The sequence below is a fragment of the Moschus berezovskii genome, chromosome 20 (assembly GCF_049115385.1).
Source record: "Moschus berezovskii isolate FMDL1 chromosome 20, NW_MosBer_1.0, whole genome shotgun sequence".
Lineage (NCBI taxonomy): Eukaryota > Metazoa > Chordata > Mammalia > Artiodactyla > Moschidae > Moschus > Moschus berezovskii.
The window spans coordinates 53,321,742-53,335,021 of record NC_142479.1 but is presented as its reverse complement, the minus strand read 5'-3'; the positions used below and the strand labels follow the sequence as shown (position 1 = coordinate 53,335,021).

Below are 13,280 nucleotides of genomic sequence, written 5' to 3'. Positions count from 1 at the left end.
GTCCATAGGGTCACAAAAAGTCAGACACTATTGAAGCAATTTAGCACAGTACAGCACAGCACCCGCTATCCCCTTTGGTAACCATAAGTTTGTTCTCTAGTATCATAAGATTTTTTTTGAAGAATAATCTATTTATTTCTTTTAGCATAATGTTTAGAATTTGGTTGGAACTCAATGATTCTGGCTAACACAAAAATTACATAAAATTTACTATGATTTGGAAAGATACAACTAATGGAAACTAATAAACACGTACCTAAGATCAAAAAAAGCTAAACACATAGTAACAGTAGAATGGTGCTTTCCAGAAGCTGGGTTTATATTCCACATTTTACACATCAGATACCAGATAATTGACTTGACTAAGGTCTTTTAGCTAGGACCAATATTTGTGTTGGAAACAATATTTATGGGATGTTGGGGGATGGAGGGGAGATTTTTTTAAAGTTACATTAAAGATTTCCAGGGGCTGGGGAGAGAGGGTCATGGGGAGCCATTGTTAAATGGGTACAGGATTTCAGTTTTGCAAGATGAAAGAGTTCTGGTGATGAATAGTGCTGATGGTGGCACAGCAATGTGGGTATACTTAATGACACTGAACTGTACACAAAAAAATGATGAAAACAGTAAATTTTATGTTATGTGTATTTTAGCACTAAAAAAATTGGGGGGGGGAGAACTACTGATGATAGTTTTACTAAGATGCATTCTTGTAGCTCCAAAAAGTAGACAGAAAATTTCTTCTTTTATTGACAAAATATCTCTATAGTATTTTTCTGAACTTGCTTTGCCCAGGAAGCTTAACAGTGTTAAAGGATACTCATAAGTTGGTGAATTCACTTCCACTATTAGTAAGAGCTTGACAACCAGTCTTATGTTATCAAAACATCAACTGGCAAAAGCATCACTGAATTATGAAGATAATTAGACACTTTGAAGTCAGGGTCATTAAATTCATATTTGAACCATAAATAGAAAAATATAATGAGTCTTCATTTAATAAGGAGAACAGTCTTTTATGAGTACTTGAGCATCTGAAAAAAATGTCTAGGAAACTTACTAAACTTGCCAGGGCCATTTCAAAAGGGATAAACAAATAGAAGGAAATGACTATGTGTCGTGGGGGTCATCAGCTCCTGACCAGGGTATATAAAGGGCCCAGAGCAGGAGGAAGACACTCACACCTGAGAACACTCAACTTCTCTCACCACCTCCACCCCACTCAGCCCCACACACCGCCATGACCGGCTCCTGCTGCGGCCCCACCTTCTCCTCCCTGAGCTGTGGCGGAGGCTGCCTCCAGCCCTGCTTCTACCGCGACCCCTGCTGCTGCCGCCCAGTGTCCTGCCAGACCACCGTGAGCCGCCCCGTGACCTGCGTGCCCCGCTGCACGCGCCCCATCTGCGAGCCCTGCCGCCGCCCAGTCTGCTGCGACCCCTGCGGCCTGCAGGAGGGCTGCTGCCGCCCCATCACCTGCTGCCCCACGTCCTGCCAGGCCGTGGTCTGCCGGCCCTGCTGCTGGGCCAGCACGTGCTGCCAGCCCATCTCTGTGCAGTCCCCGTGCTGCCGCCCCACCTGCTGCCGGCCCGCCCCCTGCCGCACCACCTGCCGCACCTGCAGGACCTCCCCCTGCTGCTGAGCAGTGCTTCCTAGGCGCGCATCGTCCTTAAGCAGATGGCGGGGTCTATCCTGCTGTCCCACAGCTTCACAGCAGAAGCACCTTTTTCTTGAAAAGCCCATTCCTCCTCTCTTCAAACTAGCCTGCACCCTTTTCAAACAAATTACTGATGAAAAATATCCTGTCCTCCCATGACCCCTGCTCACTCCTATATTGTGTTGTTGGTTTTCTAATAAACGTAACACTTTCGGCATAGAAATCATGGTCTCTGTGATATTTCCTTTCATTAGATTCTGTCTCTATTTTCCAGAGATATCCAAAGCAAGATAGGAAATAATCCTCTTAAGTTGTTCTCTAAAATAACTGAAATCTGTTTAGTTTCCTCATTATCATTGTAAATGGCATTTATAGGTCACAGTAGCTGACTACAGAAGACAGGAACAGCTACGTCTCCAAGTCACGAATGCCCACAGTTTGGACAGGTACCAAACACCTGAGAAATGGTCTTCAGCAGTGACCAGTAAGGAGTCTACAGCGGGTTACCACTTACATTCCCAGTCTGAGTATTCATTCACGGAAATGACACCTGTTAGCACAGCATGGAAAGAGGAGGAAGAAACTTTGAGCAGCATCTGGCCAATTGTCTATTTTTGAAGTTAAAGAGCAGTGAGTAATGAAAGATCAAATACGTTTCTTTCTTTTTAAATATTTATTTATGTATTTGGCTGCATGGGTCTTAGTTGCCACATGCAGGATCTTTCTTTGTAGCCCATGTACTCTCTAGCTTAGCCGGTGGGCTCAGTAGTTGGGGCACACAGGCTTAGATGCTCTGCTGTTCGTGGATCTTAGTTCCCTGCCCAGAGACTGAACCCATGTTCCCTGCATTGCAAGGCAGATTCTTAACCACTGGACCACCAGGGAAGCTCCCTATGTTTCTTAATGTAATTATAACCACTGATGTTCAGAAAAGACCCAAGAGAATGCAAGGTCCCTGATATTAAGCCTTTAAGCCAAACATTTCACCTTAGTATGATCAGAGACATGTTCCTCTGCCCAGGGGAACTGTTTGTATTTTGTGACCAAGTATGACTGCTTCTTCATGTAATATACTCCCTTCTATATATTACAGATCTGATTGTTATTTAGACTGTTATTCACGATGTCAACTAGTGTGGATATTAAATCTACACTGGCTCTTGAGAGCTGCTTATCTTGGTGCTCAGGAATTGGCCATTTATGGCATCTCCTAGGCAAATAAATCATTGCCTATCTACTCCTATTTATTGAATATCTACTATGAATAGGGCACTGAGTTGACTTGCCCTGAGAGAAGATAAAGGAATAAAACAGAGTTCCTGCTTTAAAGAGGTAATAATCTACTTAGGGAGATGAGATATAAATAAGAAAAAAATCAAATAATATATAATATCAGCATTACAAAAAATAGTTGAAAGTAGTTGAAGACTGTAAGCCTATTAGGAAACCCCATACAATTGTCCTGTCACTTTTAAGTAAAAAATAAGTAAGCTGTAAAATATTAAACTATCTTATGAAGAAAAAGTGTGTTCTGTATGTCTGTGTCTGTGTGTTTTTATACCTAAAAATATACCTAGAACATTATGCAACAAAAATCTAACAGTCACAGGGAATAATATTTTCTTCTTCATATGTTTATTAATTATTTTTAAAAATGAACACACATTTTATTTTTAATAAAATGGACTATTAAAACCCATATCTATTCTGGGGGAAAGTATTTAAAACTTTCTTATGATTATGCTCTGCTTTTTAAAAACATATTTATCAAAGTCTAAATGAATTTAAAGCAGATAAGTTAGACTCCTAAAGAAGTCTTTCAGTATATATAAAAAAATATGCCATTATGTTGTAAATAGTGGACTTCTCTGAGGTCTTTAAAATGTGACCAAATTATTAAACATTGAAATCATATTTTAACCTTTTAGGATCTTCTCAATGGCATAAAGTAAGGTGCACTTTCAATATGTGCCAATAAAAATTGTTAAAATTTGCTAGCTGTTTCCAATTACATGTGTAATTGCTTTTCTCCTTTTGTATAGCAACTGAGAATTGAGAACACAAGACAGTATTTTTCATGTTAAAATTTGCTCATAATGTGGTTGTTGAATAATACTGTTAAATAAAGCCCTAGCATTCATTATGCAAAATATGTTGTCCATCATCACTAAGAACCTGTCTAAATTTTAAGCCTTTTCTTTCATGGTTGTTTTTTTAAGACTTCCCTCTGTTGCAAGGGCTGTGGGACTCTCAACAGGGTTAGTGTCACTATCCACAATTCTGACACATATTCTTCTCATCAGTTCTACAGTAGCCTAACTCCCCTTTACAGAGATTGGTGCTCAAATAGAGGGAATTCTAATATCTTCCTTCAAGATATTTTTATTTTACATGATTAATGAAATCCCCCACTGAATAATCTTATTTGATATGTATTTTCTGGTGATGGAGCAGAGAACTGGCTACTTGCCATATCAAACACCATTCATCTTTCTTCTAAATTCAAATTTTAGAGCTTATAAAGCACCACTGAAAAAATACCTATTAAAATATATTTATTAACTCAACAAATATAAGACACTAAGTGCCAGGCACTGTTCTTAGTGCTTGACAAAATTATTAGCTCATTTAACCTTCACAACAAGCTTGATTACACAGCTATTATTATCCCATATGGCCCAAAGACACATAGTCAGTGAGTTGCAAAGTTTCCAATGAGTGTTGTCTGGTTTTAGAATAAGTGGCATCAGAAAATAGCACATGACTTGCCACCGGTGTCAAATCACAGAGCTCAGTGGCATGAATTATTCACACATGACCTATATTTTGTCTGCCAGGAAATGAAACTTGGGTGTGGGGTAGGATGAGTATCCTCGACTGAAAAACTGGAATTACTTATTGAAGGACTCCTGGCCTCTCATTCTTTGTATATCTTTATAAAAAGAAGAAAAAAGTCATTTTAGAACAGTTTAGGATCAGAAGTGTTTAGTGTAGAGAAATGAGTCTTCTTACCTGAGATTGTCCCCTGAAGAGGTTCTCCTTGCCCAAAATGTGATCATTATGAAGACACCTCACCCCCAGCAACAGGAAAATTGATTATTAGACAATGTGCCTTGAGAAGAATAAAGCACAAGCAACAAAAGAAAAAATTAGCAGATGAGACTACATCAAACTAAAAAGTTTCTATGGAGCAAAAGAAACAATCTACAAATGAAAAGGCAACCCACCAAATGGGAGAAACTATTTGCAAACCGCGTTTCTGATAAGCAGTTAATATCCACGAAACACAAGGAACTCCTACAACTTAATAGCAACAAACCAAAACAAAAGAGCAGAAAATCAATTCACTTAAAAAATAAGCAGAGGGTTTGTAAACATTTTTTCAAAGAAGGCATATAGATGGTCAATAAGTACATGTTGAAAAGACCTTCAACATTGCTAATCACCAGGGAAATGCAAATCAAAACCACACTGTGATATCACCTCACACCTGTTAGAATGGATATTATCAAAAAGACAAGAGATAACAAATGCTAGTGTGATGATGTGGAAAAAAGGGAACCATGGTACACTGTTGGGAGGGTGACAAACCTGTATGCAGGTCAGGAAGCAACAGACAGAACTGTACATGGAACAACAGACTGGTTCCAAATAGGGAAAGGAGTACATCAAGGCTGTATATTGTCACCTTGCTTATTTAACTTATATGCAGAGTACATCATGAGGAACGCTGGGCTGGAAGAAGCACAAGCTGGAATCAAGATTACTGGGAGAAATATCAATAACCTCAGATATACAGATGACACTACCCTTATGGCAGAAAGTGAAGAGGAACTAAAAAGCCTCTTGATGATAGTTAAAGAGGAGAGTGAAAAGGTTGGCTTGAAGCTCAACATTCAGAAAACAAAGATCATGGCATCTGGTCCCATCACTTCATGGGAAATAGATGGGAAAACAGTGAAAACAGTGTCAGACTTTATTTTTTGGGGCTCCAAAATCACTGCAGATGCTGATTGCAGCTATGAAATTAAAAGACGCTTACTCCTTGGAAGGAAAGTTATGACCAATCTTGTTAGTATATTAAAAAGCAGAGACATTACTTTGCCAACAAAGGTCCGTCTAGTCAAGGCAATGGTTTTTCCCGTGGTCATGTATGGATGTGAGAGTTGGACTGTGAAGAAAGCTGATCGCCAAAGAATTTGAACCACGCTTTTGAACTGTGGTGTTGGAGAAAACTCTTGAGAGTCCCTTGAACTGCAAGGAGATCCAACCAGTCTATTCTAAAGATCAATCCTGTGTGTTCATTGGAAGGACTGATGCTAAAGCTGAAACTGCAATACTTTGGCCACCTCATGCGACGAGTTGACCCACTGGAAAAGACTCTGATGCTGGGAAAGGTTGGGGGCCGGAGGAGAAGGGGACGACCGAGAATGAGATGGCTGGATGGCATCACCGACTCTGTGGACATGAGTTTGAGTGAACTCCGGGAGTTGGTGATGGACAGGGAGGCCTGGCATGCTGTGATTCATGGGGTCATGGAGAGTCGGACACGACTGAGTGACTGAACTGAACTGAACTGAACCTCATGCGACGAGTTGATTCACTGGAAAAGACTCTGATGCTGGGAGGGATTGCGGGTGGGAGGAGACAGGGACGACAGAGAATGAGATGGCTGGATGGCATCACCGACTCGACGGACATGAGTTTGAGTGAACTCCAGGAGTTGGTGATGGACAGGGAGGCCTGGCGTGCTGTGATTCATGGGGTCGCGAAGAGTCGAACACGACTGAGGAACTGAACTGAAATTGCTACAGCTACTGTGGAAAACAGTATGGAGGTTCTTCAAAAAACTGAAAATAGAACTACTCTATGATCCAGCAATTCCACTTCTTGGTATACATCCAAAGAAGATGTAATCACTATCCCAAAGAGATTTCCACATTTTCACATTCACGACAGTAATTTACAATAGCTAAGACACTGAGACAACCTAAATATCCAACAGGTGAATGACTAAATAAAATTAGCCATTAATTAGGCTAAAATATATATATATATATATATATATATATATATATATATATATATATATAATAGCTACAAAAAGAAGGAAGTCCTGCCTTTTGTGATAACAGGGGTGAAACTTGAAGGCATAATGCTGAATGAAATAAGTTAGACACGAGAAAAGCATACACTGTAATGATTTCACTTATACATGGAATTAAAACCATCAAACTCAAAGAAACGCAGAGTAGAAAAGTAGTTACCAAGGGCTGAGGGGTAGGAGAAATGAGGAGATTTGGGTCAAAAGGCACAAACTTTCAGTTATGAGATGAATAAATGCCAAGGATCTAATGTACAGCATGGTGACTATAGTTAACAACACTACGACTGACCCTTGAACTACTCTGGGGTTAGGGGCACTGACACTCTGCACAGTCAAAATCCAGGTACAACTTATATGCTGCCCTCCATATCCAAAACTTCATATCTATGGTTCCTCTGTACTTGCAGGTCCTCCGTACCCATGATGAAACCAACCACAGGTCATGTGTCACTGTAGCGTTTATGACTGAAAAAGATTTCCATAAAAGTAGACCCATGCAGTCCAAACCTGTGTTGTTCAAGAGTCAATGTATACTGTATACTTGAAATGTACTTTGAGAGTAGAGCTTCAATATCCTCATCATAACAACAATAAGATGACAATTAGGTAAGGGAAAGAATGTGTTAACTAGCCTTACTGTGGTAAACATTTTGCGATATAGACATATATCAAATCATCACAACATGCATCTTAAAATTACACAGCTGCTGCTGCTGCTAAGTCACTTCAGTCGTGTCCGACTCTGTGCGACCCCATAGACGGAAGCCCACCAGGCTCCCCCGTCCCTGGGATTCTCCAGGCAAGAACACTGGAGTGGGTTGCCATTTCCTTCTCCAACGTGTGAAAGTGAAAAGTGAAAGTGAAGTCACTCAGTCGTGTCCGACCCTTAGCGACCCCCCGGACTGCAGCCTACCAGGCTCCTTCATCCATGGGATTTTCTAGGCAAGAATACTGGAGTAGCTTGCCATTGCCTTCTCCAAAATTACACAGCTATATGTCAGTTAAGTTCTGTCACTCAGTCATGTCCGACACACCAGACTTCCCTGTCTATCACCAACTCCCAGAGCTTACTCAAACTCATGTTCATCAAGTTGGTGATTCCATCCGACCATCTCACCCTCTGTTGTCCCCATCTCCTCCTGCCTTCAATCATTCCCAGAATCAGGGTCTTTTCCAAAGAGTTGGTTATTCACATCAGGTAGCCAAAGTATTAGAGCTTCAGCTTCAGCAACAGTCCTTCCAATGAATATTCAGGATTGATTTCTTTTAGGATTGACTGGTTTGATCTCCTTGCAGTCCAATGGACTCTCAAGAGTCTTCTCCAACACCACAGTTCAAAAGCATCAATTCTTCAGCGCTCAGCTTTGTTTATGGTCCAACTCCCACTTCCATACATGACTACGGGAAAAACCATGGCTTTGACTAGATGGACCTTTATCGGCAAAGTAATGTCTCTGCTGTCTAAGTTGATCATAGCTTTTCTTCCAAGGAGCAAGTGTCTTTTAATTTCATGGCTGCAGTCACCATCTGCAGTGATTTTGGAGCCCAAGAAAATGAAGTTTCTCACTGTTTCCATTGTTTCCCCATCTATTTGCCATGAATTGATGGGAACAGATGCCGTGATCTTTGTTTATTGAATGTCAAGTTTTAAGCCAGGTTTTTCACTCTTCTCTTTTACTTTCATCAAGAGGTTCTTTAATTCTCTTCGCTTTCTGCCATAAGGGTGGTGTCATCTGCATATCTGAGGTTATTGATATTTCTCCTGGCAATCTTGATTCCAGCTTGTGCTTCATCCAGTCCAACATTTCACATGATGTACTCTGCATATAAGTTAAATAGGCAGGGTGACAATATACTGTGTTGATGTACTTCTTTTCCAATTTTGAACCAGTCCATTGTTCCATTTCTTTCTTTCTTTCTTTTTTTTGATGGATAATTGCTTTACACAATTTTGCTTTTTCTGTCAAACCTCAACATGAATCAGCCATAGGGATACATATATTTACTCCCTTTTGAAACTCCCTCCCATCTCCCTACCCATCCCACCCCTCTAGGTTTTTGACCTGCATAAAGATTTCTCAGGAGTCGGGTAGGAGGTCTGGTATTCCCATCTCTTTAAGAATTTTCCAAAGTTTGTTGTGATCCACACAGTCAAAGTCAAACCTAGACAGTCAATGAAGCAGAAGTAGAAGTTTTTCTGGAATTCTCTTGGTTTTTCTATGATCCAGCAATTTGATCTCTGGTTCCTAAGGCTTTTCTAAATCCAGCTTGAACATCTGGAAGTTTTTGGTTCATCTATTGTTGAAGCATAGTTTGGAGGATTTTTAGCATTACTTTGCTAGTGTGTGAGATGAGTGCAAGTCTGCTGTAATTTGAACATTCTTTGGCATTGCCCTTCTTTGGGATTGGAAATAAAACTGACCTTTTCCAATCCTGTGACCACTGCTGAGTTTTCCAAATTTGCTGACATATCGAGTGCAGCACTTTTGGGACTTGAAATAGCTCAGCTGAAATTCCATCACCTCCACTAGCTTTGTTTGTAGTGATGCTTCCTAAGGCCCACTTGACTTCACATTCCAGGATGTCTGGCTCTAGGTGAGTATTTATACCATCATGGTTATCTGGGTCATGAAGATCTTTTTTGTATAGTTCTGTGTATTCATGTCACCTCTTCTTGATATCTTGTGCTTCTGTTTCTGTCCATTATTTTGCCCATCTTTGCATGAAATGTTCCCTTGGTATATCTAATTTTCCTGAAGTGATCTCTAGTCTTTCCGATTCTATTGTTTTCTTCTGTTTCTTTGCATTGATCACTTAGGAAGGCTTTCTAATCTCTCCTTGTTCTTCTCTGGAATTCTGTATTCAGTTGGATATATTTTTTCTTTTTCTCCTTTGCCTTTCACTTCTCATCCTTTCTCAGCTATTTGTAAGGCCTCCTCTGACAACCATTTTGCCTATGGCAAGTAGATCAGGAAACAACGGAAACAGTGACAGACTTTGTTTTCATGGGCACCCAAATCACTGCTGATGGTGACTGCAGCCATGAAATTAAAAGATGCTTGCTTCTTGGAAGAAAAGTTATGACAAACCTAGACAGCATATTAAAAAGCAGAGACTTTACTTTGCCAACAAAGGTCTGTCTAGTCAAGGCTATGGTTTTTCCAGTAGTCATGTCTGGATGTGCGAGTTGGACTGTAAAAGAAGCTGAGAACCAAAGGATTGATGCTTTTGAACTGTGGTGTTGGGGAAGACTCTTGAGAGTTCCTTGGACTGCAGGGAGATCAAATCACTCAATCCTAAAGGAAATCAATCCTGAATATTCATTGGAAGGACTGATGTTGAAGCTGAAGCTCCAATACTTTGGCTACCTGATGTGAAGAACTGACTCATTGGAAAAGATCCTGATGTTGGGGAAAATTGAAGGCAGGAGGAGATGGGGATGACAGAGGGTGAGATGTTTGGCTGGAATCACCAACTTGATGGACATGAGTCTGAGCAAGCTTAGAAGTTAATGATGGACAGGGAAGCCTGGTGTGCTGCTGTCCATGGGGTTGCAAAGAATTGGACATAACTAACTGAGTGAATTGGACTGCTGATTTCTTTTTCTTGGAGATGCTTTTGATCACAGCCTCCTGTACAATGTCATGAACCTCCATCCATAGTTCTTCAGGCACTCTATCAGATCTAATCCCTTGAATCTATTTGTCACTTCCACTGTATGTAAGGGATTTTATTTAGGCCATACCTGAATGGTCTAGTGGTTTTCCCTACTTTCTTCAATTTCAGTCTGAATTTTGCCATAAGGAGTTAATGATCTGAGCCACAGTCAGCTCCCAGTCTTGTTTTTGCTGACTGTGTAGAGCTTCTCCATCTTTGGCTGCAAAGAATATAATCAATCTGATTTCGGTGTTGACCATCTGGTGATGTCCATGGATAGTTATCTCTTGTGTTTTTGGAAGAGGGTGTTTGCTGCGACCAGTGCATTCTCTCAACAGAACTCTGTTAGTCTTTGCCCTGCTTCATTTTGTACTCCAAGGCCAAACTTGCCTGTTACTCCAGGTATCTCTTGACCTCCTACTTTTGCATCCCAGTCCCCTATGATGAAAAGGACATCCTTTTTAGGTATCTCAGTAAAGTTGGAGTGGGGGAGGGGAAAAAGAGCAGAATAACAAGTTTCCTTCTAGGCTCTGGTTATGGCTTTGAAGAAAACCTGAGTGTACATGGACAACCAAATATAAGCAAGAGAGTTGAGGATCTACTTCCAAGAGATTGTGCTTGATTTTCTCCCAATTGCGACTGCATGTTCAGTCAATTTACATTCCTTTTAAAGTTTTGAAATTATGTTTGAAATTCCATTTTGGGAGCTTAGTTCTTGAGGCCTGAGTCACTTTCTTTTGAATGATGGAAATGATACTAAAGTGATCCAATACCCTGTCTGGTGAATCATAGGAGGAGTAAAGCTGAAAAATAATGAGAATGTTTCCCCCGTGCAATTCCTCAACTGCCCATGGCAATGATTCCTGAAGAAGCATGCCCATTAATCACATTTCAGACTGTGCCATCACAGAATAGCTGCATAGTCTCCCAACCCACCACCTCTGAACAGTGTATCAATATGCATACAATGTTTATTGAAAAAAACTCTTCTTTTAAATTAAATTTTATTGGAGTATAGCTGCTTTACAATGTTGTTTTAGTTTCTGTTGTACAGCAAAGCAAATCAACCATATGAATACATACATCCCCTCTTTGTTGGATTTTCTTCCCATATGTTATCACAGAGCATTAAGCAGAGTTCCCTGGAGGCTTTTATTAGTTATCTATTTATCTAGTTATCTATTTTATACATTCCTTTCCGTTCCGTTCAGTCGCTCAGTCGTGTCCGACTCTTTGCGACCCCGTGGACTGTAGCCTACCAGACTTCTCCATCCATGGGATTCTCCAGGCAAGAATACTGGAGTGGGTTAACGTTTCCCTCTCCAGGGGATCTTCCCGACCCAGGGATCGAACCCAGGTCTCCCGCATTGGGGGCAGACGCTTTAACCTCTGAGCCTTTATACATAGTAGTGTATATATGTCAATCCCAATCTCCCGATTCATCCCACTACCCACTTCCCACCCTTGTATCCATAAGTCCACTATCTATATGTGTCTCTATTTCTGTTCTGCAAATAAGTTCACCTGCATCATTTTTCTAGATTCCACATATAAGCAATATTATACAACGTTTGTTTTTCTCTTTATGACTCTATATGACAGTCTCTCGTCGCCAGTGTCTCTGCAAACTTCACAATTTCATTCCTTTTTAGGACTGAGTAATATTCCATTGTACACATGTACCACATCTTCTTTACCCATCCTTCTGTTGGTGGACATACATGCTGCCTCAATGCCCTGCCTATTGTAAATAGTGCTGCAATAATCGTCAGAGTGCAAGAATTTTTTGAATTATCGTTTTCTTCAGGTATCCTCTCAGGAGTGGGGTTGCTGGATCATATAGTAGTTCTATTTTTAGTTTTTTAAGGAACCTTCATACTGTTCTCTATATTGGCTGTATCAATTTACATTCCCACCAACAGTGTAAGAGGACTCCCTTGTTTCCATACTCTCTCCAGCATTTATTATTTGTTGACTTTTTGATGATGGCACTCTGACTATGATTCCTCACAGTAGCTTTGATCTGCCTTTCTCTAATAATGTGTGACGGTGAGCATCTTTTCATGGGCTTGTTGACCATCTGTATATCTTCCCTGGATAAATGCCTTTTTAGATCTCCCACCCATTTTTTATTGGGTTGTTTGTTTCTTGATACTGATTTGATTTTGATAATAAGTGATATCAGTATTGTTTGTGTATTTTGGAGATTAATCTGTTGTCAGTTGCTTCATTGCAAATATTTTCTCCCATTCTGAGGGCTGTCTTTTCATCTTGTTTATGATTTTCTTCACTGCACAAAAGCTTTTAAGTTTCACTATGTCCCATTTGTTTAATTTGTTTTTATTTCCATCACTCAAGGAAATGAATCAAAAAAGGTCTTGTTGTGATTTATGTCCAGGAGTATTCTGCCTATGTTTTCCTCTAAGAGTTTGATAGTGTCTGGCCTTACCTTTAGGTCTTTAATCCATTTTAAGTTTATTTTTGTATATAGTGTTAGGGAGTGTTCTAATTTCATTATTTTACATGTAGCTTTCCAGTTTTCTCACCACCACTTATTGAAGACATTGCATTTCTCTATTAAATATTCTTGCCTCCTTTGTCAAAGATTAGGTGACCATAGGTGTGTGGGTTTATCTCTGGGCTTTCTATCTGGTTTCACTGATCTATATTTCTGTTTTTATGCCAGTGCCATACTGTCATGATGACTGTAGGTTCCTAGAATAGTCTGAAGTCAGGGAGCTTGGTTCTTCCCCCTCTGTTTTTCTTTCTCAAGATTGCTTTGCCTATTTGGGGTATTCTAATTCTGTGAAAAATGCCCTTGGTGATTTGATAGGGATTGTACTGAATTTGTAGAATGCTTTG

At 40.2% G+C, this 13,280-nt stretch overlaps 1 protein-coding gene across 1 annotated transcript; it reads left to right on the top strand.

The window, feature by feature from the left end:
• The first annotated feature begins 1,240 nt into the window (after positions 1 to 1,240).
• On the top strand, positions 1,241 to 1,639 carry LOC129537596 (keratin, high-sulfur matrix protein, IIIA3A). Its single transcript, XM_055397133.2, has one exon. The coding sequence runs from the start codon at positions 1,241 to 1,243 to the stop codon at positions 1,637 to 1,639; it is 399 nt and encodes a 132-aa protein (XP_055253108.1).
• Positions 1,640 to 13,280: the final 11,641 nt, after the last annotated feature.